At 37.7% G+C, this 25,624-nt stretch overlaps 1 protein-coding gene across 7 annotated transcripts in view; it reads left to right on the top strand.

Annotated features, from left to right (window-relative positions):
* Nucleotides 1-25,086, top strand: part of RUNX1T1 (RUNX1 partner transcriptional co-repressor 1) — a 209,544-nt gene extending 184,458 nt beyond the window's left edge. For 3 of the 7 annotated variants that reach the window (XM_069731601.1, XM_069731605.1, XM_069731602.1), the window contains exons 9-11: nucleotides 6,032-6,100; nucleotides 11,964-12,154; nucleotides 20,488-24,847. In XM_069731601.1, the coding sequence (XP_069587702.1) occupies nucleotides 6,032-6,100; nucleotides 11,964-12,154; nucleotides 20,488-20,763 (536 nt within the window). In that variant the 3' untranslated portion in view covers nucleotides 20,764-24,847. Of the gene's footprint in view, nucleotides 1-6,031; nucleotides 6,101-11,963; nucleotides 12,155-20,487 lie in introns of all 7 variants that reach the window. The other 4 variants (XM_069731606.1, XM_069731607.1, XM_069731604.1 and 1 more) reach the window with 3 other exon arrangements.
* The last annotated feature ends 538 nt before the right edge of the window (nucleotides 25,087-25,624 follow it).

The raw sequence follows: 25,624 nt of genomic DNA, 5'->3' as shown, positions 1-25,624 counted from the left end.
AAGAAGCATTTAGTCACATCCAAAAATCTAGATTCAGAATCCTTGAGACATTTCACATTGTAGTAACATCTGCGATGTAACTGAATACAAAGTAAAGTTATATTTTATTAGCCGTTACATCCAATTGGTTTCAATGGGAGCACAGAAAAAATTTTCCCTCAATAATCTCAATTTATTTAGTTCTAGTCACTCTTTTATTTCTTTAGAATATTTTTTGCCCATTTTTGTACATTTTGGATCTACTTGTGCTGTAGCGTTTGATCCACCATTTTCTTCAAAGGATTTTGACAGTGCATCAACAAACTTTTTGTTAAATCTCAGAATATTTCCTGAAAAATCTCACACCGCAAATACTCTGTTCCAGATAGTCCTAAATTTGGTGGTTCTTTCAGAAGCTAAATAATAAATAACTCCACATGTGCCCTATTTATTTCTAAAGGTGTTCAAACGATAAAATAATCTCTAAAGACTTAAATTATCACTAGCTACAACTTATCTCAATATACAGTACAGACCAAAAGTTTGGGCACACCTTCTCATTTAAAGATTTTTCTGTATTTTCATGACTGAAAATTGTACATTCACACTGAAGGCATCAAAACTATGAATTAACACATGTGGAATTATATACTTAACAAGAAAATGTGAAACAACTGAAATTATGTCTTATATTCTAGGTTCTTCAAAGTAGCCACCTTTTGCTTTGATGACTGCTTTGCACACTCTTGGCATTCTCTTGATGAGCTTCAAGAGGTAGTCACCGGGAATGGTTTTCACTTCAAAGCTGTGCCCTGTCAGGTTTAATAAGTGGGATTTCCTGCCTTATAAATGGGGTTGGGACCATCAGTTGTGTTGTGCAGAAGTCTGGTGGATACACAGCTGATAGTCCTACTGAATAGACTGTTAGAATTTGTATTATGGCAAGAAAAAAACAGCTAAGAAAAACGAGTGGCCATCATTACTTTAAGAAATGAAGGTCAGTCAGTCCGAAAAATTGGGAAAACTTTGAAAGTGTCCCCAAGTGCAGTGGCAAAAACCATCAAGCGCTACAAAGAAACTGGCTCACATGAGGACTGCCCCAGGAAACGAAGACCAAGAGTCACCTCTGCTTCTGAGGATAAGTTTATCCGAGTCACCAGCCTCAGAAATCTCAGGATAACAGCAGCTCAGATTAGAGACCAGGTCATTGCCACACAGAGTTCTAGCAGCAGACACATCTCTACAACAACTGTTAAGAGGAGACTTTGTGCAGCAGGCCTTCATGGTAAAATAGCTGCTAAGAAACCACTGCTAAGGACAGGCAACAAGCAGAAGAGACTTGTTTGGGCTAAAGAACACAAGGAATGGACATTAGACCAGTGGAAATCTGTGCTTTGGTCTGATGAGTCCAAATTTGAGATCTTTGGTTCCAACCACCGTGTCTTTCTGCGACGCAGAAAAGGTGAACAGATTGACTTTACATGCCTGGTTCCCACCGTGAAGCATGGAGGAGGAGGTGTGATGGTGTGGGGGTGCTTTGCTGGTGACACTGTTGGGGATTTATTCAAAATTGAAGGCATACTGAACCAGCATGGCTACTACAGCATCTTGCAGTGGCATGCTATTCCATCCGGTTTGCGTTTAGTTGGACCATCATTTATTTTTCAACAAGAAAATGACCCCAAACACACCTCCAGGCTGTGTAAGGGATATTTTACCAAGAAGGAGAGTGATGCGCTAGATGTCCTGGCCTCCACAGTCACCAGACCTGAACCTAATCGAGATGGTTTCGGGTGAGCTTGACCGTAGAGTGAAGGCAAAAGGGCCAACAAATGCTAAGGATCTCTGGGAACTCCTTCAAAATTGTTGGAAGACCATTCCCGGTGATTACCTCAATGAAGCTCATCAAGAGAATGCCAAGAGTGTGCAAAGCAGTCATCAAAGCAATAGGTGGCTACTTTGAAGAACCTAGAATGTAAGACACAATTTCAGTTGTTTCACACTTTTATGTTAAGTATATAATTCCACATATGTTAAATCATAGTTTGATGCCTTCAGTGTGAATGTACAATTTTCATAGTAATGAAAATACAGAAAAATCTTTAAATGAGAAGCTGTGTCCAAACTTTTGGTCTGCACTGTATATCATTCTGAATTGTCTTATATATACATATATATACATGTATTGTCCCCCATCACAATTTAAGCCAGACACGTGAGATGAACAGGTCAATGTCACAAAACATGATCTAGTACAACCTATGTTATAACCTAACACGTATTTCTAAATAAGGAAAATTAAAGGACACTGTCACCCCCTCCAGCCGTTAGAAACTAAAAGAGCCATCTTGTGCAGCAGTAATGCTGCATTCTGACAAGGTGGCTCTTTTAGTTATTGGTGCAGTCAAAGCAGAAATAAAGCATTTTATAATTTGGCAAAAATACCTGTCTTTAGACAGGGTGGCAGGTTTTAAACCCCCTGCTGCACACGCCACACTTCCGTCACTCAAGGCTTCTTCGGTGCTGGGCGCCGCCCCCTCCGTGCTGTTTTCCAATCAAATCCGGTGCGTGCGCTGTTTTGTTCTGCCTGGGGCAGGCGCAGTGAGCATTGCCCGTCTGACCTCAGATGCAGTCTCGCAGACTGCGCCTGTGCGGCCGCCCTGCCTGTGAATCCTAGCCCCGCACTGTGCATAATGCATAACACACTGCGGGGCTGGGATTCACTAGCTGGGTGGCCGCACAGGCGCAGTCTGCAAGACTGCATCTGAGGTAAGACGGGCAGCACTCACTGCGCCTACCCCTTGTAGAACTAAACAGCGCAGGCGCCGGATTTGATTGGAAAACAGCGCGGAGGGGGCGGCGCCTGCCACCGAAGAAGCTTTGAGTGATGGCAGTGTGGCATGTGCAGCAGGGGGGTTTAAGACCTGCCTCCCTGTCTAAAGACAGGTATTTTTGCGAAATTATAAAACGCTTTATTTCTGCTTTGACTGCACCAATAACTAAAAGAGCCACCTTGTCAGAATGCAGCATTACTGCTGCACAAGGTGGCTCTTTTAGTTTCTAACGGCTGGAAGTGGTGACAGAGGTCCTTTAAGTTCTTAAAATTGAATGGTAACTGCTAAAATCTAAAAGACCATTGCTAAATGTAGCTAAAATGTTTACAGGCAGACATGAGTGCATCTGTTTTTTGTGAAATGTTACTGTCTGTGGGTAGGTGGTGATCTCAATATTCTCCTCTGCTCTCCCCATTACTTTCTTTACCTAATAACAATCCATTGCACAGCATTGGCGTTCTGCCATTGAAGAGTTTACTTTGGGTTCAATGTACCTTGGTCTAGCAAGCCGACTCCCATGTGAGATTTCTATTACTGAAATATATTTCTACATCATTATGAGTCGTATGTCCATAAGCTCAAGTCCTTACAAATTGCTCTACTTTACTTGTAACTATCTTTGGTCATCTGAGGCAGTCCCATGTCAACCGCTTATCTCCTTGTTAATGAGAAAATATGACTTTCTCCGTGTAGCTAAATGTTAACTCCAGTATTTTGGCTAGCAGACTCCCAGATAGAATAACACTGCAAATAATCAGATATCATTTGAGTCTGACGAAAATCACAACAAAGTATTTTTAGTGGCTAATTTGTAATACCACATAGTTTTGTCATATATTTTTCACAGCTGTTCAGCAGCTTGGCTAATCTGTTCTTGGAAGAGTTCGCTCTTTACTCTGAAATATTTCTATGGTTACAACATTTCACTTTCATTCTCATGTAAGACGAGTTTATGAGGTGAGACCCTTTATTGATATAGATATAGATATCTTAAAGGGGTTGTCCACTACTCGGACAATCATCTTCAATCATTTGTTTGACTTCAGTAAAGCACATTCACCTCCAGTGCCAGCACTGTTTCAGCGGAGTCAACACTGCCTCTCCCGGAGGTTACGTAATATTATGTCACGCTAGCCCTGCAGCCATTCAGCACTGGCTTCACTCTTCCCTCCTTTGGACAAATTATATAAATCCTGAGGAAGTGAGAGCTGCCGCCTACTATTACTCTACCTACAGTGCCAATCTATGAAGTCATACAGTATGTGTGCTAGTAGAGTGGCATGAAAGAAGGCATATTTTACTGCTATGATCTGGTAAAGGTGTGATTGTGTTTATTCTGTGTTTTTAGCTGGGAAAAATCTCTGCTGACATTTATTATATGTTTTATATGTTTTTCTATCTTTTTGACATTTTGTATATTAAAAAAAATATTTATATATTAGAGGCATATATAAAAAAGCCTACTTTATCAAGAGCAGGTTTAATGTTCATTTTAATATCAATATTTTCTATTGTACAGAATTTAAGAAAATGAGCTACCCTTTGTTAAAAGGCATTTTTTCTTAAAACGTAACGATCATTTTTTATTATTATTATCATTATTATTATTATTTCAAATCTCAGTAGTCCTTCAAAATTGCTGATGAATTGGTAGGGTTTTTGGGTCATGAAATCTTCACTCATCTCTCAAACACTGTGCCGAAGTACTCTACTACTGCCAGAGCCATGCACCCGGCTACGTATAGGCTCAATAGAAAGTCCATGGAGTCCATAAGCCGCTGTATGCAGGTCTACTGGAGAAGCTGAGCACTTCTTCACAGTGCTTGATTAATGAGGGTCTCAGGACCCCGCACTTCTGAAGAATAACTGCAATTTGTAATAAGTTGCTCTTTAAATATTACTAAATGTTATCAGGCTTCCTAATTAATAAATATAGCAAAAATATTAGGAAATGATTTGGTGGCAATACTAATTGCAATAGCTGTCATACATAGTACAGCCAGCTGCTGGTTAGGCTAGATATCAAACAAACACTTGTATCATTGTTACAGTTTCTAGGTGTTTCCACGGTAACAGACTACAAACAAACCTTGTGTAGTCTGATCCTGCTGTCTTAATCCCTTCTATCTGTCATGTGTCCTGATAACCAACATATGTAATGTTAGCAAAAAAATAGGAGACAAATGGTGAGCAATGTACTGCAGGATCAGACTACACATGGCTTGTTTGTAGTCTGTTACTTTGGAAACACAAGGTGTTTTGTAAAGTTTATCTAAAGTCTGCAGTCTTGTGAATCCTCACATTGCGTGCACTACATGCTGTAAGGATTCTCTGTTTACACTGCTGGGAGATGAAGGTGTGTGACTGCAATTATGCTATTTGCATGTATGCTGTGACGTGCCAACTAGACGTGTGCAAAGGATGGACATGTCTAGTCGGACTGTGACTGGAAGTATGCAAATCACATACTTGCTTTCACATGATCGTCCACTCTCAGCACCAGAGAATCTTCATAGCATGCTGTACTCGCGATGTCAGGAGTCATGAGTTTGCACTTACATAGAGTGATTGCAGACATGTACCCCAAGGTCGAACAACCCCTTTACGCAGTTGCAAAATGGTGATAAGGATGGACTTACCTTTTTAGGATATTAGGACCCAGCATAAATCTCTATGATTTATGATATGATAACCCCTGACATATAATAACTCACAAGCAATGGTATGTTACTCTATTCTTTTGGCAACCGGTCACATCGCCCATCGTCCGGACACATGAATTTGACGAAATGTTAAAGGAACCTATAGAATTTATATAAATGGTTTTTATGAACTAGTTAAAATCAATTAATAAATGCCTTGTATCCTCCATAAACTAAAAAAAGATTGTCCCCGTTTTTTTTACGCCATCCAAGCTTGACGCTGATATTTATGAGCCGGCGCTCACACGGCTCAGTTAGTGCTGCTCGCCGTCGAAAATTCCATTTGCATTAATTTCTTTGGAATATTTGCAATCTGTCAGAGAATGTCATGGTGTTATGCCGTCGACATTCCTACAGAAGGCATGAAACAGCTGTGACAATGAGATTTTTGTGTACAGTAGACAGTACTTGCAGCGTGATATCAGAGTGGGCTTTACTGTCAGTCTCAAGTACTAACAAATGAGCAATACTCTCAATGTGTTCTTTTTTTTCTCTCTCTCTCTTCCTCCTCTGCAGAATCGCATCGGGAATTCCTTCACAGGCCCGCTTCTGGATATGTGCCAGAGGAAATTTGGAAGAAAGCTGGTAAGGATTGTTTAAAAACACAGACCTAGTGTTCTGGCAGATGTGTGCAGTTGTTAATGCACTGATGTGAGGAATCGAAAAACAGACTGATTAGTAACAGAGCGAAATTGTAATAATCCTTAATAACTGCTCAAAATTATAATATGGGTTACCGCGGAATTCCTTTGTAGAAAATCTTCAACCCCAGGAGATACTATTGATCTTTTATGTTGGCTGTGTCATTACTATGCATGGTCCCATTAGCCTGTATTGTTGAGATGAGTCCGTAATGTTTCAAGAACACATTTAGAATGGTGAATGATGTTTACGATGAATTAACAGGCAAATCGTGTGCCCTTTGTGCCATATTTTCTACTACTGGGCGTAGTGTTTGCTATTTCAAGCGTCATACCAGTGAAAAGATATAATATTGTTAATATTTTTCTAGCTTTTTATGTATTGGGGATTTTTTTTCCTATTATTATTATTATTATTATTATTATTTTTAGTATTATTTCTGAGCTGTTCTACATCCCAGAAAACAAAATTATTTTTTTCATTGTTATTATTATTATTATTAATAATAATAATAATAATAATAATAATAATATTATTATTATTATTATTATTATTATTATTATTATTATTATTATTATTATTATTATTATTATTATTATTTTGGGCTGTTTTACCCCTAGAAAACAAAATTGATTTTAAAGATAATATATTTTAAAATAACAATGAAAATAAATAATAATAATAATAATAATGATAATACAATAATAATTATTTTTTAAAATAAATAATAACTAACATAATTAAATAATAATTAAAAATACAATAATTTGAAAAATAATGGAATCAATAAATAATAAATAAAACAATTAAATAATAGTATAAAATAAAAAAAAATGGTGAATAAAATAATTAAATATTAAGTCAAATGCAGTAATTAAATGTAAAATAAATAATACTTAAAATAATTAAAAATAAAATACATATATTTTTATAATAAAACAAATAATAAATAAGAAAATAAATAAGAATATAAAATAAGAGTAAAAAATAAAATAATTACATAATTCAAAAAATTATATTAATGAAATGCGTTGAAGATACTCGTATTTAAAAACAATAATAATTTAGGTCTACTGTGGTTTCAAATATAAAATATTTAATGAAGAAAAAAGGCAGTATTCCACATTTACACTCGTGTGAAATTGCATTGATTGGATAATATGTGATGAATGAAAAAAAAAAAATTGTAACCCTCATAATAAAAGACGACGGATGCCACATTCTATAGTCTTTTTCTTTTTCAGTAAGCAAGCTTTGTTTGCATTTGGTAATAAATATGCAAGCACCTTGTGAGCATCCTATCAATTCTCTGTGCAGATCTGTTCGTGCCTGTGGGACTAGAATAGGAATGCATAATTTAAATATAAATTGCCTGATTAGCATATACAATTAGTCAAGCTGTAGCTTTGATCGTAAGCAAAAATTATTGTCCTGTATTGCCACTTAGATAGAATTTTAATTCACCTTGAATATTCAAAGTAAATTAAGCCCAGGTTGCATTATTCACGGATTTCATATTAAGGACCACAGTCCCCACTATGTTCAAAACATATTTTTGAAAAATGGAGAAAAATACAAGTGCAATTTTTTGGTTTAATAACAAAAAAAAAATGTCATGAAAATAAAGAAAATAGATTTTCGAATTTGATCCTTTTCATTTTCAGAAGAAATTCTGCGATTATTTGCCATGATTACAAATCATAGTTGCATTTTATAACCTGAAATTTGAAAATAAAAGCGGTAAAAAAAAAAAAAATGTTCTGAATGTTTTGCTAATGGTGTGTGGGAAAATTAATATCTTCAGTGGTTTGCAGAGAGTGTCTTTAAAGATCGCTTCCTGAAACCTATTCATTTGTTCTTAATTTTTAATATCTGGTAATATGATTCTATTAGAAATCTATGTTCTTAATTAAACAGAACATTTAATTAAGGTGCTTTTTAAGCGAGTGAAACAATTAGGTGAAAACACTTGAATGAAACATGTCATAATTAGTTTTAATAGAGTGTTAATTGGTACAACGTTTGCCAAGTTAATAATTACTGCTTATTAAATTTTCAATTATTCATTGTCATTTTGGTTTGAATAAAGATGAAAATTAGATAAACTGGATCAAGTGGAAGATATCTTTCCTTGATAATTAAATTAGATCTTTTCTTTAAATGAAGTATTTTAGTCTGTCTTTGTTAATGTTGTGAATAGGCGACTGAACAAAATTATATAAAAAAAAAACATTATTTTTGCATTTTTTGTTAAATTTATTTTTACTACGTTTTTTATCTACTATTTTAGAAAAAAAAGTATTTTCTTTGTGTTGCGACATAATAAAAAAAAAATAACAAAGAAATCAGAAAACAGATTCCTTAGGAATATTTTAGTTTTAGCTACTAAAAAAAAAAACTGTCTTATGAAAAATATAATATAGGCAGTAATATACATCTAATGAGGTAAAACTAATCATGTATGCTGGTGATTGTAAAACATTGCTATTTGTCCATTGACTTTTAGTATATGTGACCATCGACCGTTAATGTCTTAATTTAAGGGTTGATATATCAGAATAAATATGCAAATCGAAATATGTGAATTAAATAAGTTTATCTTTAAAATGACTGGTCTTTTTAGATATATACACACATGTTTGCACGTGTGGACTATAGTATTTTGGATACCATAGTGTGGTATAAATTGTGCTGGTTTCTTATTTGTTGTGGGTTACCCATTAACATTACCAAAAATAAATGGTATATCTTTTGGTCCATAAATAGAATCCACATGGCCGACACACTGAAAGCCCGACTACCGGGAGGAAATGAGCTTTATTCTTCCCGGCAGTTTCCAGGTTTCAGTCATAGAGGTGCGCCCAGTGCGGCTACAGTCATTGCTCAGTGTGCAGTTGGCGGCAGCTGTAGCAACGCCCCAGCACTGACTGACAGCCAACTCTACAGTGAATCAGTGCTGAGCTGGCTGTCAGTCAGTGCTGGAGCATAGTTACACCTTCTACTCATTATTATTGGAGGAGAGCTGGCCGCACCTCTCTGATTAAAAGTTGGAGGCTGCTTGGAAGAATGAAGTTCAACCCCTCCGGTAGCCAAGCTTTTAGTGTATCTGCCGCACAGCTTTCGAACACTATAACCTGCAGATTACCCCTATATCAACATATATATATATTGATAGGTTTCCTTTAAGTTGTCCATACATAGTAGTCTGAAGGTGATATAACAGGTTGAATTCAACCATAGTTGACATTCAAAAAGAGGTCACCCATGTCTGAAAATTGAGTGGTCGCCAGTAGTTGACTGTATATTGGTCACTTTGCTTTTTCACAATGACTACACATGGAGCAACAACACATAGCGTAGAAGTGTAGATGGGTATACAAGTTTAATGAATAATCATCCATCCATTTCCCCATGTGACTGGATATGCATGAAACTAGTGGTGATCAAACGGATTGGAAGATTTCCAGACCCTGGTCTAGGGGCCACCTTATTAATTTGTGACCATTGGGCCAGAGCCATATACATTTTCTCCCCAGCAATACTTCTGAAGAATGACCGCAGATAGGAGGAGGTGGTTTGCAGGGATCTGGTTCAGCAGCCCCTTTACAGATTACTAATCTGACCATCGGACCAGAGTCCTATGAAGCTTTTTTATAATATCCTTTGGCCACTTTAAATAATTGTAATGACCTTTTCTATTACTAGGTATGTGCATATTTTGTACTTTGGCCATTTTTTGATCCAGCACTATTCGTTACCCTACCTGTATTGCACTGTATTCATTTGCAACTTTATGACTTTGTGCAATTTAGTGATTAGTGGCTCTGCCCTGCTATCACGTATGCATACTTGTCTAGTTTTTATTTATGTTTTTAATAATTATGTTATAAATAAAGTTGTATTAATATATTTATGATTAGTTACTCACGTTATATACTGTATATATCCACATATATACAGTGGGGCAAAAAAGTATTTAGTCAGTCAGCAATAGTGCAAGTTCCACCACTTAAAAAGATGAGAGGCGTCTGTAATTTACATCATAGGTAGACCTCAACTATGGGAGACAAACTGAGAAAAAAAAATCCAGAAAATCACATTGTCTGTTTTTTTAACATTTTATTTGCATATTATGGTGGAAAATAAGTATTTGGTCAGAAACAAACAATCAAGATTTCTGGCTCTCACAGACCTGTAACTTCTTCTTTAAGAGTCTCCTCTTTCCTCCACTCATTACCTGTAGTAATGGCACCTGTTTAAACTTGTTATCAGTATAAAAAGACACCTGTGCACACCCTCAAACAGTCTGACTCCAAACTCCACTATGGTGAAGACCAAAGAGCTGTCAAAGGACACCAGAAACAAAATTGTAGCCCTGCACCAGGCTGGGAAGACTGAATCTGCAATAGCCAACCAGCTTGGAGAGAAGAAATCAACAGTGGGAGCAATAATTAGAAAATGGAAGACATACAAGACCACTGATAATCTCCCTCGATCTGGGGCTCCACGCAAAATCCCACCCCGTGGGGTCAGAATGATCACAAGAACGGTGAGCAAAAATCCTAGAACCACGCGGGGGGACCTAGTGAATGAACTGCAGAGAGCTGGGACCAATGTAACAAGGCCTACCATAAGTAACACACTACGCCACCATGGACTCAGATCCTGCAGTGCCAGACGTGTCCCACTGCTTAAGCCAGTACATGTCCGGGCCCGTCTGAAGTTTGCTAGAGAGCATTTGGATGATCCAGAGGAGTTTTGGGAGAATGTCCTATGGTCTGATGAATCCAAACTGGAACTGTTTGGTAGAAACACAACTTGTCGTGTTTGGAGGAAAAAGAATACTGAGTTGCATCCATTAAACACCATACCTACTGTAAAGCATGGTGGTGGAAACATCATGCTTTGGGGCTGTTTCTCTGCAAAGGGGCCAGGACGACTGATCCGGGTACATGAAAGAATGAATGGGGCCATGTATCGTGAGATTTTGAGTGCAAACCTCCTTCCATCAGCAAGGGCATTGAAGATGAAACGTGGCTGGGTCTTTCAACATGACAATGGTCCAAAGCACACCGCCAGGGCAACGAAGGAGTGGCTTCGTAAGAAGCATTTCAAGGTCCTGGAGTGGCCTAGCCAGTCTCCAAATCTCAACCCTATAGAAAACCTTTGGAGGGAGTTGAAAGTCCGTGTTGCCAAGCGAAAAGCCAAAAACATCACTGCTCTAGAGGAGATCTGCATGAGGAATGGGCCAACATACCAAAAACAGTGTGTGGCAACCTTGTGAAGACTTACAGAAAACGTTTGACCTCTGTCATTGCCAACAAAGGATATATTACAAAGTATTGAGATGAAATTTTGTTTCTGACCAAATACTTATTTTCCACCATAATATGCAAATAAAATGTTAAAAAAACAGACAATGTGATTTTCTGGATTTTTTTTTCTCAGTTTGTCTTCCATAGTTGAGGTCTACCTATGATGTAAATTACAGAGGCCTCTCATCTTTTTAAGTGGTGGAACTTGCACTATTGCTGACTGACTAAATACTTTTTTGCCCCACTGTATATACATTCAAGGTGCACTGATGTGTATGCACTGTGTAATGACCCCGGAGGTGTAAGTAAAGCTTATTTTAGTAAAGATTGATTATAGAAAATTCAGGCATATCCCAGGTTTTGTATAGTTCTTGCCCTTTTTCAGGACACAGGTATTTCTATCACATAGCTTCATATCTGTGAGCACTTTGGGTTCTCTCAATGTTCTGCATAACATGTAGATTGACAGAAATATCCTCATTCCCTTATAGAAGAAGCAGTAAACGAGGTGAAAAGACAAGCGATGACAGAGCTGCAAAAAGCAGTGTCAGAGGCCGAAAGAAAAGCACACGAAATGATTACTACGGAAAGAGCAAAAATGGAAAGGACGGTGGCAGAAGCGAAGAGGCAAGCAGCAGAGGATGCACTCTCCGTCATTAACCAGCAAGAAGACTCAAACGAGGTAAAAAGGTAGAAAGCCAGCTGACGCCAGAGACCACACCTTTATGCCAGCTGTGAACATTCATTTTGTATTGTAGACACAGATTCTAGAAAACAAACAATTCCAGACTATTCTGTGGTTTATTTTTAAAGCTGATCTGCAATATAAGGGTCTTCTTATACTGAATTATTATTATTAGACTGATTATAGATAGATAAATATTAGATAGATAGATAGATAGATAGATAGATAGATAGATAGTGACAAATATATAAATATATAGATGATAGATATGAGAAAGAGATTGAGATAGGTTCTGTGTAACTGAAACGTCGCCTTTCCACATGAGCTATTAAAGGACCTGTTTTCTTTGCTAATTTTGGAGTGCTGATTGTTTTTTATTGTATATATTTTTCAACTAGATAGTTAAGTGACCATCAGTATGCAATTTCCATTGAGAGCAGCAGATGATAATGTATGGCATGTTGGGAATCGTAACAGAGTAACTGCAGAAATTTAGCGCCATGAACGCTACCTGGATTTTCCAATTTGCAGTGTTACAGAGTGACTGCAGTCATTTTGCTGAAGCCTAAAAAATCAGTATAAAAATGAACACTCTCTTTAACTCATATATGTTAAACTCTGGCCCCCTGCCCAACCCCGCCCGGCATTGCATTCTCAACTGTATTGGCATCACTACAATGCGCTTGCTGTGCCAAGTAGTGCAGAGCTTCAGAGTGCTTGCTGCTAAGACTGGATCAGTGGGGAAACAAGGACAGGTGAGTAGTTATTTATTTTTTTAATATGGAGCCAATTATTCTGTGTATAGGACAGTGCAGGGCCCTTTAATATTGTATGGAGCACTATGTGATGCCATTATACTGTATGCAGCACTTTGTGACGCCATTATACTGTATGAAGCAATATGTGGGGCCATTATACTGTATAGAGCACTTTGTGGTGCCATTATACTATATGGAGCAATATGTGAGGTCATTATACTGTATGGAAGACTATGTGGAGCCATTATTCTATATGGAGGACTATGTGGGGTCCATCAAACTGTATGATGCATTTTGTGGGGCCATTGTACTGCATGGAGGACTATATGAGGCCATTATACTGTATGAAGAAATATGTGGGGCCATTATACTGTATGGAGGACTATGTGGGACACATCATACTGTATGAAGGACTATGTGGGGCCCATCATACTGGATAGAGGACTGTGTGGGGCCATTATACTGCATGAAGCAATATGTAGGGCCATTATACTGAATGGGGGAATATGTGGGACCCATAATACTGTATGGAGCAATATGTGGGGCCCATTATACTGTATGTATGACTATGTGGGGATATTATACTATATGAAGTACCATGAGGGGCCATTATACTGTATGGAGCACTATTTGGGGGCAGTAATACTGTATAGAGCAATATGTGGGGCCCATTATACTGTATGGATGACTATGTGAGGATATTATACTATATGAAGTACCATGAGGGCCCATCATACTGTATGGAGGTCTATGTTGGGCCCATTGTACTATATATCTAGGAATATGTGGGGTTCATTATACTAGGTGGAGATTGCAGTTATGGAATCATACTGTGATGTGGTCACCATACTTTGCCAGGTGGGTTGAGAGAGGGGGTACAGTAACAGCATGGTCCTCATACCATGCTTATGTTGAGTAATTCACTTTGTGGGTATATTTCTGTGTTTGCGGGCATTTTTGTTGACATCATACTTTATGATCTGTATTTTTCAAGGTTTCTTTTATCCTTTGTTGTTACATATTTAAATCAGGCCATTGGGCCATATGCTTTTTACTGCTTTCACATAACATATTATTATATTATATATTATTATTCCAGGATTTTATTCTAAGATTTATTCATTAAAATGTACTTTGTTCGTGGAACAACCCCTTTAAGTTTTCTTTCTGTATGAAAAGGTTCATTGTTATATGTGATAGTAAGGAAATCTTCCTCAATTGTAGACATTATTTTTTATAAATATTATAAATATCAAGGTTGGCCCACGACTTTGTCTACGTTTTTTAATTTTGGCCCTCTGTGTATTTGCGTTTGATATCCCTGCTTTAAGTGAATAATAATAATTTTATTTCTATAGCACCAATATCCTCCGCAGCACTCTACATTTTAGAGGGGACTTGTACAGACAATAAAACATATTACAGAATTACAATAATCACATAAATCAAAACATACCAAGAGGAGTGAGGGCCCTGCTCGCAAGCTTACAATCTATGGAGGAAATAGGGGGACACGAGAGGTGGATAGTAACAATTGCTTTTATTGTACGGTCCATCAGTATAATAAATAAGGTGTTCACTTAACCCTGCTGTTGTCTTCAGTCAAAAACGACCGACCTTGAACTTCAATATTCTTTAAAATATTCAAGATGCGGCTCTGAAACCCGTGGCCGACCGACCCATCCTCATTTAAGTCAATCAACCACAAGTTTCAGAACCGCATCTTGAACACCCCAAAAAATACCAAAGTTCAAAATAGGTCTCCCCAGACCGAAGACAACAGCAGGGTTAATGCTGCATGAAGAGGTCACCAGCCAGTATGTGTACGGACACAAAGGGCTATTAAGTGCATTAAGGGTTTGTGAACAGAAGATACGAGGGTTCTGGTTTTGAAGAAAATTTTGTTTAGGCAAAATAGGGAAGGTTAGATAAGTATGTAATAAGTGAATACTAGCTAGACTATAGATAAGTATTAGAGAGATGATGATGATAGATAGATAGATAGATAGATAGATAGATAGATAGATAGATAATTGGTAGATATGAGAATTGTACATAAAACTATAGGTTGAAATCCTCCAATTACAAAACTATGTAAAAAAATAAAAAACTGGCATTGAGCTCCAAATTCAACGTGTAACTGTGTCTTAATAGGCAAAGCTAGCATTTAATTTGTTGCAGACGTCTTTGAGGATGAAAGACCCTTGTGGGATCAGTAGATGCCCAGAGTTTCATTTTAATGCATAGCAGATGAGTTCCCAAAGACAAAAGGAATTGATTTGCAACATCTGAAAGTTTCTCAGGAAGGGAGTTAAAGGGAAGCAACTGCTCCATGCAGGAATCAAATGAGAGCGGCCCATAATTGGCCTGGCATCTTCATGTTAACAAGTCAGATATTGATGAACATATTTGTACACATTCAATCGAGTCTTTGTTCTGTAATTGTAATATGTTATCCCTCTATGGTTACTTGTTTTAAAGGGAAAGTGTACGAACAACCCAGTGTTTGTGTACCTGTTCACAACATTTATTAGGTATTTGAAGCGTTGTATACTGTGGAACTACATTATGGTCTGATTCTAAAGTCTATCTGTATAGATAGCGTATATTTTATATGCCCTTAAGGGGTATTATTGACACAGACAGTTATGGCATCCAGGTGACGAATAATTGATGAGGTTGAAGGTTGCCATTCAAGTGCCAATGGCTCACCAGGCAGGTCTTTAAATAGGTCTGGTACCCACATGAATCAAATTTATCATATCAGAATATCATACAGTGATTGTAATCATACAATTTCTCATGTAAAGCAAGGAGCAGCCACAGTCCTCCATAAGGAGTAATGCTTTATATCCCCTGTAGGGGTGCTGCAGAGGAATTGCTTTCAAGTTCATCAAGATCTGATCGCTGACCACCTTGTATTATTTTATCTTATTTCATATTTTACTTCTATTATTTCATCAGCTTGATTAAAATTGCTTTTCTATTTATTGGATTTGACTATTATTAGGTACTGCTTCCTGTTTTATTATCCTGGATATTAGACGTCAACCTTTAGTTGCAGCCCTCATTAGACAGGTCACAGTTATTTTCAAAATGTAGTCCCTGGATTTATCTACTTTCGGATGAGGAAAGTGAAGCTCCTGTCTTGTTTCTGTAGGCAGGCCAGCTTCCTCCATGTAATAACCCATTATTATTGTTAATAGTGAAGCATTTTAGAACAATTGGCAATCACATTAATAGAGAATGACAGAGCAGCAGGGCAAAGGTGAAAAGCGGGAGATGGGGTGAGTCATGACTGATGAATGTGGCCATAGCTCTTAACAGCGCTAATAAATGTGAGAGACACTTTATATTGCATGAGCTTTTTGAGCTTTGGATTGACCAGACACATAGTAAATACATATTCTGCCTTCTGCACTGCAGTTCCCCGTCTCCGGTACAGCATGGATCAATTATGTGTCTGTTTCTTCATGACTATCTATAACTCTGCAAAGTACCCATCTAAACCTAAAATGAGCTATCATATGCCTATCACCTGAAAAGTTTTATTTTCACATATCTGGGATGCAAGTGATTTACAATATTACAGCAAGGATATGAAATTCCATGCAGCATCTCTCATGGTAATTTTTGCGATATAGCATGCTGATGGCCACCATGACAATCCTATTTCCTTCTCCATTCACACACTATCGAGTGGCCAGTATTTTGCAGTCTATACTTGGAAGACTCTTGGGGTGCTTTCACAATGTTCTTTGTCCTACGTTCATTGAACCCATCATGGCTTAGATCCGAACCCTCCTCAAAACAGGAAGCGTATCCGACAATGGGGCCAGTGATTATAAAGGGGCCGACGGAGTCAACATGTGCTCTGTCGTGTATCATTTTCGGGCTTGTATGCCTATTGGACGCCGGCACTAAGACATAGTAGAATGCAAGTGTCTGCCTTTATTAGGCATACACACCCAAAAATGATGCCCGACAGACCACACATTGACACCGTCTGCACCATTATAGTCTATGGCCCCATCAGAGCATGCACCCAAATCCTGTTTTGTGGGTGGTCCAGACCCACGAATGTCGGACAAAGCACTGAGTGAAAGCACCCTTATTTTGATTGAGTCCCAAATGTAGCAGTTTTGAATTTGAAATTCTACTACTTCATTTGTGCACCAGGATATGGAAGATGTTATAGTGGCTTTAGGCACAGATGGCGCAAGATGTGGCCATATCGCACTCAGTTGTGACTGATATTTTATTTAGAAGTTCACATTGTCCATGTCTCATTTAAAAGTTGTTCAATAGGTGGAGATCACATTGGCAATAGTAGTCATACTTGACTTTAAATGGCCTTATTTTAACTTATTTGACATAGCAAAATCTTTGTGGTAAAATGAAAATGTTGGAAAAGACAAAGCTAGATCAGTTTAGAACATAAGATAGAGAATTTACAGGGATGTAATACAAAGGACAGTGGAAATACAAGGGCCCAGCACATTATTCATTGTGTGTGGAGGAGAGGCCATTTTTGCAGCTAAACAGGAAAGCGTTCTTTAGAGTTAGAGCAGACAGACTGAAATGTCCTTCCACAAGAGGTAGTAATGGCAGATACTATATCAGCATTTTAAAAGAATTGGATATTTTTCTCACATTAATGTCATTGTGGGTTATAAACAATTAAGCGATAGCTAATGTATAACTGGTCACGGAAAGTTGAAGTTGATGGCCCTTTGTCATTTTTCAACTTATGTCACTTTGTAGAGGGTAAGCTTGATTTGCTCAGTCTTGTGTAAAGGCTAAACTCCACTTTTCATCTTTTAGGGTAGTTTCAAATGGTCATTAGTATTATGCATGTGATAATAGCATGCATTACATAGCCACAAGACCAAACTCATCAATCACTGTAAAACCCTATGGTGATATTTTCTCAGTTCTGTAAAATTGCCAGAAGGTTTCCCTCTTGAGATCGTACTACAACTGGTAGAAACCAGGCTTAGATACCCATGATTTACTGTATGTTTGGTTGCATGGAATGGCAGGAGGTCTAGGTCAGGTCGTTGTATTTCAGCCATCTTAAGCCAAACTTAAATCACAATTTAAATTCAATAGTTCAGTTCAATAGATCTATGGATGGTCTGTTCTATATTGAACTATTAAAGCTTTCTGAAACCAGTCTTAGGTGATGGTAGAACCCTATGATGAGTTGTATGTGATTCAGTAGACGTGCAAAAGGGTCCGGTCTGGTGGCAAGATCACAGTTGTCTGAAAATTACCTTAAAAAGAAATGAAGAATTCTAAATTATGAATTTGCCTTCTAATCCAGTGTCAGATTTACACCCTGGGATGAAATGTTAGTCCATCCCTTTAATTAGTAATTAAAGAAATACATAATTTTCAGACATGGAATGACCCTACAATACTGAACAAGTCAGATGAATAATTTCCATGTTTTACTGCCATGTCTGGTGACTAGCAGCAGTTATGTGCTTCCAGCATATTGATAAAAGCTCATTGTTGCGTGCTTTAACAAACTATATGGGAAAAATTGCATGGTATGGCAAAAGTAAATATATCCTGAATCCATTTTCTGCGTGTGGTAATAGATTTTGACATCTCCAAAACTCAGCTAAGTTTAGACAATGTAAACCTGAAACCAGAAGGAGTGAATTAATAGCAGGTGATGCCAGACATCCAGTCTACAACCTCAACATTTAACTACCAAACAAAAAAAAAAAACATCTGTTTCTGTGTTTGGAAACTTTTTTTTCGTAGGATATTTTGAAGTGTTTTCAAAAGATGGGAACAATTTTAGAAATAGAAAAAAAAGTTCCAGCACATGCATTTGTAATTATCTGCTTGATTCTGTATACTCTATGCTTTTCAATGGAGGCACATATGATTTTAATCTGATGGAGCCAGTAAGTATTGGACAGATACCATATTTCCACATGGCAAACTTTCCAGTACCTTCTAAAGTCTCATTCAGACTATTCCATAATCTTACATTCAAATATAGATTTTAATAATTTTTTTTATTCATTATTTCTAGACCTTTATGTTGGTGTTCTTTTTACTGTTTTGGCTTTTCAGAGTTTGCTCGTTATACAGACTCATGTATACTGTCAATAGACATATTATGGCTATGGCTTCTATATTCTATATTATGCATTTACTGAAGCTCTGTATGCCTCCAATTTCATATTATAGATTTGGTTACCTCATGCATGTATATAATAAGGGATAATATACGCGCGGCTGGAAGTTGTGAACTGGAAGTGACGTCATGCGGTTTACTCGAGTAGGTGCATGCATTCCACCATTGCGTTCGGGTAACTCAAAAAAGTTACTTACTTCTCAACATCTACTATCTACACTTTGTTTCTTAAGGTTCCCATACACATTAGACTAATGTCGGTTGAACCTGCCGATATTGATAGGCTAATACATATGGAAGCGCTCGCCAACTGATCATTGAAGGAGATGTCGATTGGACATGTCCAATTTTGGACTGCCGATCAAATTGATCTCCCAGAAAAAAAACACTGTCCTACATGTCAGTGGCTTTCTCATAGAGAACACAGGAGCACTTGGCTCCTGTGTATGGCAGATTTGGCTGAGATGGCTGACGGGTGAATCATTGACCAAAGCATCGTTGGGCCAACAGCCATCTATTGGGTATGGGTATAGATTGAAACCCTGTTTGATTTTCTTCCCACATGTAACTTCTTCATATGGCATTTACATCTTGTGTCCTCCACATTCTATACTGTCCTAGGTGTATCTTGTTGTATTGCACTCTAAAGAACCATATGATAGTCTCATATAAATAATTAATATTTGTGCTTTTGTGATTCGTAACTGTCATTGACATTTATCACCATGTATGGCCAACTTAACCAGATGAAATAATAACTATGGTTGGAAACTTGGGTTGAGGCCCAAAAAACAGAACTTTTCCATGTTTGAAGTGGCTATGACACAACAAAAGGAGATATAAATAACCTCCTGATAATATAATTATTGGCGTTTCCATCTGGGTTTGCAAAAGTTCCTTTGATGGAATTTAAAGACACTGGAATTAGAGTAGTTTTTAATACAGTAGTGTACATTGTTTATGGCACTGTCCAATCCTCGTCTACCTTTTTTATTGAAAGACTTTTTTGCATCAAAGCTTAGCAAACTTTTAGGTAAAGTTTGTCAGATGAAGGGAAGATGGTAACATTATCAAATGCATTTCGTAGGCTTGAAAAAAAGTGACTTGAAAGAGTGAAAAAAATTAAATTTATTTTTGAAAGTCAGAACATGTCTTTGCTGGTAGCGTCTTCTGTCATCTGCTGCAGAAAAACCAGAGCAGATTGTTTACATAGCATTTTGCAATTTCACTATAATAAGGCAAATTCAGTGGATTTGCACAAATGTCTCGCCATGTGTTCAGAACACATTTCGTACTTTTTCCACCTGTGCTTGTAATTTACAGTTCGTTTAATGTTACTCTTTGAAGCAATGAACAACAGTTAAACCATTAAATGTTCTTATGGAATTTTCTTGTTTTCTTTCGATATTTTGTAGAGTTGCTGGAACTGTGGGCGAAAGGCGAGCGAAACCTGCAGCGGCTGTAATACTGCCCGATATTGTGGATCCTTTTGTCAGCACAAAGACTGGGAAAAACATCACCATATCTGTGGACAGACTATTCAAGCTCAACAGCAAGGAGAGACTCCAGCAGTCAGCTCCTCTGTTACGCCCAGCAGCGGGGCAGGAAGCCCGATTGACACTCCACCGGCAGCTACTCCGCGATCGACCACTCCAGGCACACCGTCCACCATAGAGACAGCCGCCCGTTAAAAAATAAAAAATAAAACAAAGAGAAAAATTTGTTTAAAAACTTTACAGACTCAATGAAAACCAAGTCCTCATTCTCAGATGTTCAAAGATTTAAATGAAGTATCATATTTCATTGCTACAATAACAGTGGACTACTTTTATCTTATGGTAGTTGTGTAATAGTGAAGGCCAGTAACGGGTCACAATGACTTCTTATGGAAATCAAAGATATCTTTTTCTTTAGTAAAAACTGAAAGAGAGTACAGAATATAACACAATGCTAGATTTGACCTCCTCCCTGGTATTTTACAGTAGCTGGGATTTAAAACTAGATGACCTCATTAACAAATGCTTTACCAAACAGCAAACCAAGAGATTGCTAACTGCTGTTGAGAGCAAAAAAAAACTGCTCGCGTGAAAAATAAAATTATTGTTCTTTATAGCAACAAAAGGGAAATTTTTTTTAAAAAAGTCAAGATGAACGCCTCAAGGGCATAAGCGTTGGATACAGCAGTAGACATTATAACAAGAAGATGAATGGCGTCCATGGGTTACGAACTGAACTTTGAAGACCCGCTACAAAAACTCACAGATGCGCAGCAGATTGGAAGAAACCACAGATGTTCATCTTTTTTTTTTTCTTTCTGAAATAAATACAGTACTATCCAGGTCAACATGATGAAAGATGAGTTGCATTGGGATATAAAAAAAAAAATATGCCATCATGGAAAAGGCTTCTTTCCTTTGATACGGAATGGTCTTATCCAATAGTAGCAAGTTGGCAATCATGACACCATGCAGTTGCCCCCCAAAACAAACTTTTCGACGCTCAATTGCTTTTGCAAGGTTCCACAGAGACAATCGGGTCTATTCTAATATTTTTTTTTTATTATAAAGTGACAAAATGATAAAAAAAAAAATTATCTATACACGGTGGCTTCAGCTCCAGCCCACTTTTAAACGGAAAATTATTTTTCATCCCATACTGTTTCAACTTAAAATCTAGTAGTTCTCTCGGTGTTTCAGACACTCCTGTCCTGTGAGGTTCCCCAATGGTGTTTTTTCTTGTAAATGTGATGGACAAATGTGAAGATGCATCGTAGTTCTAATCATGCCCACATTTAACCTCTTTCTTCTTAGCTGGTGAGAAACCCGTCTCTTTCTATGCTGCTTTTATATCTGTAAATGTAAGTGATAAATCTCTAGTAGTACAAACAGCCCTTTTTTTTTGGTCTTTAAGAAAGGAAAAAAAAAAAATAACGCTATTTACCGGAGCTGCTAATTCACTCTGTTATAAGATTTTTTTCTGAAATCTAGCATGCTTCACGGAATGCTAACCTATTGGTGTTTTTGTAGGAGGGATGTACATAAATGTATTTTTGCACTGTCACAATGACTCCCTAGGCATGCATTTCTTTTTTTTTTAATTTTGGAAAACTCCTTTTTTGAATATTCTAAGTCCACCTCACCATTCGATCTATCAGTAGCATAGAGCCATAGTGGATTTTTTATTTTATATTTTTCTTTTTCATTTTTATTTATTTTTTTTAAAGATTCGCAAATAGGGAATTTGTAATAAAAGAAGAAAAAAAAAACAAAAACAAAATAACACATAAATGTTAAAGGGCAGTGCATGTGTAATTGCTGTAAGGCTATGTATTTCTCATTTTAAATATGATAATTAGATTTACAAATGCTGAGGTGTAGAATGACGGCTTTAACTGCTGAATGTCAGGTCATACAGTATTAAACATAAAGGGAAGTCAGCCAAAGACTGATCTTAAGGACCAAAATTTAAATTTCTTAAAGCACCAATACTATATTCCAAAAGATCAGCAGGTTAAACATGTCCAGTAAGGTACAGTGTGAATTCATTGATCTTTTTTGTTTTTTTCTACTGTCCAGTGTCCAGACCAGATGTGTGGGTTCAATAAATAAAAGAACAATAAAATTAGTGAAGGAAAATCCAGTGTAGCAGCCCGTCTGTACTACATCTCCCGTGATAACAAATGAGAGGGAAACATGTCTGCCTAATGGTCATGGGACGTGTAGCTTTCTTTTTGTGGTTTACGCTTATCCCTTGTATAGGGCCTGGTTGTGTGCTTTAGGCTACGATCACATGAGTGATGACTCTTCCGAGAGAATCTGATCGATTATGGTAGTGAGACTTGGCTCAAACTCTGATTACAGTTTGAACTTAGTGTCAGTTTACTGGGATCTGATTCTCTTGAGTGAGAGAGAATCGTATCACAAGTGCGAAGATGGAGAACTTCATTTCTCCATCTTCTCCATTGTCTGTGTCTACATAAATCAGACTACACTGATTACAGTTTGAACTTAGTGTCAGTTTACTGGGATCTGATTCTCTTGAGTGAGAGAGAATCGTATCACAAGTGCGAAGGTGGAGAACTTCATTTCCCCATCTTCTCCATTGTCTGTGTCTACATAAATCAGACTACACTCGGATGACATCCTAGTGCAGTCCAATGTTTTACACGCACCAATAAACTTGAATGAGTACTTGTGATCCGATTTGGGGAGCCATTCGAAACATGCTGAGATATTTTTCTCATGCCGAATTGGCAAGAGAACAAAAATGCAGATCTACACTGCCCAATAGTATAACATTGGTCAGAGTGCTATCCGATATAACATCAGTTAGCACTCATCCGATGTATGCCTCATGTGAGCGAGCCCTCATGTTGAGTGTTGCTAGTCACAGTTTATTGGGTGGACTACACACTCAAGCTAGAGATTGCAGGTATATTACCTGGATAATGTGACGTATTACCATGCAGTATTTTTGCTCTAATTTATCATGTTTATGTTGTTTGTCATATTTTTGGTTCTTTTAAAACTTTTTTTTTACTGCATTCTGAATCCGGTCTAAAGATGCCTCCGTTGAGCGCAGTCATGGCCAATCTTTACAATTATATTAGGAGCCAAAGGCTCCTAATACTAAGTAAGGAATGAAGCACATAACCAGGACCACTCCAACAAGGGATTTCTTGCCATGGTGCTCCCAGACCCATCTCCCTGGATCCATTGATTTGTGTAGTATTATTGTCTGTGTCTGACACTGGACAGTCTTTTCTATTAGAGCTCTTGTATGTTCAGTGTAGGAAGGAATGGAAAAATCTCAAAAATTCTGGTAATTTACCTAAATCATATCATCTGTCGGCCAATGTAGCTGTCCATTGTTGTGACAGCTGTTTTTCTGTGTGAAATATGGTTTGGTAACAATATGTCTCATTACTTTAATTCAGGGCACCCTGAGTGACATCAGATGCTACTTCCCTCCTCCTAACTTTGAGCTCTCCTTCTTTCCTCTTCTTTCTTTCCTTCTATTTTGCTACAGTCTCCTCAGTGGCAAAAAAGTTTCACTCTACCTCTGACAGCATGTATATTGCTCCAGTCGCTATCAAAACTGGTCTAGTCAAACCAAATGGGCATGAAAAAAAAAAACAGATACCAAAAGCGAAGCTCATACAGCTGCAAACCATATCACTTCTTGGTAACAAAGCAGACCTCATTATCTTAATAAAAAGATAACAAAAAAATACTTTCCTTTTTTGCTTGTCACTTATACGCAGGCTACGTGAGAGTATAATTTGTAGGTATAACGCATTAAAATAAAAAAAAAATGTTCTCTTCATTGGATATAACTGAACGTGGGCGCTGATAGGCTTAGGGCACCCCTCTCTCTATCTTCCCCCTCTTCTTCTTCCTTCTGGTCTTTCTCTTCAACCCTGTCGCGAGGCTCGTGACGTGTGATAGGGCCGCCTATTGTCTTGTTTTTACCTTGGTTTCTTTTTTTCCGTTTTTAAGCTTTAATTTGTGTAGGTGCATGTCTTGGGGATTTAAAATTCAAGGCTGGTTTACTAATGCAAAGCATGCCTAAGTCTGGAATACTTAAAGTTGGGGTGGGGTGGGCTAAGGTGACTCCATGTTGTCCGAATTCTTCAGAGGACAGTAAAGTAAATTGGAGACTGTTGAAATGCAGAAATGAAGTACTTTTTTCTAAATCATTATTATTTTTTTTTTTTTGGGTTCTGCAACGTTCTTGTGAAAAAAAAAAAAAAAAGTTGTTGTGCAATACTTAATTCAGACATGTACCACAAGTAAATGGTAGACTAACACTGGGTGAACAGGGGGGTGGGTAGACATCATGCTTTCGTCAGCATAATCTTGAGCTTTCGAGTCTACTATGTCTGAACTGTGGGTTCTCGTTTATTCTTTTCCTTTAGTTGGACTGTAATGTATGGTCTGTCAACCTGTGAATCTTTAAAGTATGATTCAGGTATTGTTGTATTCTTTACTGTGTAATAAAAACATGAAAAAGAAGTATTATATTGTTTCTTTTTGGGGACGGGGTGGGTCATACCCTAGATCGGCGATTCTGGAACTGTTAGGCAAGCCTAATGGTGAGACACTACTTATTTTTTGATTAGGGATAGGATTTCTCCCTAAAGGTAACCTGTCATGTAAAATAGCGCTATTAACCTGTAGGTACAGGGTTAATCATGTTAATCAGCCGTGGCACTGAAAGCTCCACTGCTGGAAGGAAGAGAATAGTATTCCCACCGGCAACCTCATTCTTTCAGTCATAAGGGTGGTGCCGACATGTTTTCAGTCACAGCTCTGTGCATAGTGAGTGGTAGGTGTAACCGTGCCCCCCACACTGACTGACAGCCATCCCTAATGATAAGCCGGCTGTCAGTCAGTGCTGGAGGCATGGTTACAGCCGCCACTCTCTGTACCCCTGTGACTGAAAGAGTGATGCTAGCGGGGGAACTGAAGTTAATTTCCGTCCAGCAGTGGGGCTGTCAGGCTAATAAAAGGTTAATAGCATTATTTTACAAGACAGATTCCCTTTAAAGTG

The sequence above is a fragment of the Ranitomeya imitator genome, chromosome 6 (genome assembly GCF_032444005.1).
Source record: "Ranitomeya imitator isolate aRanImi1 chromosome 6, aRanImi1.pri, whole genome shotgun sequence".
In the NCBI taxonomy this organism is placed as follows: domain Eukaryota; kingdom Metazoa; phylum Chordata; class Amphibia; order Anura; family Dendrobatidae; genus Ranitomeya; species Ranitomeya imitator.
Note: the sequence above shows the minus strand (reverse complement) of the source record. Positions and strands in the feature narration are given on the sequence as shown.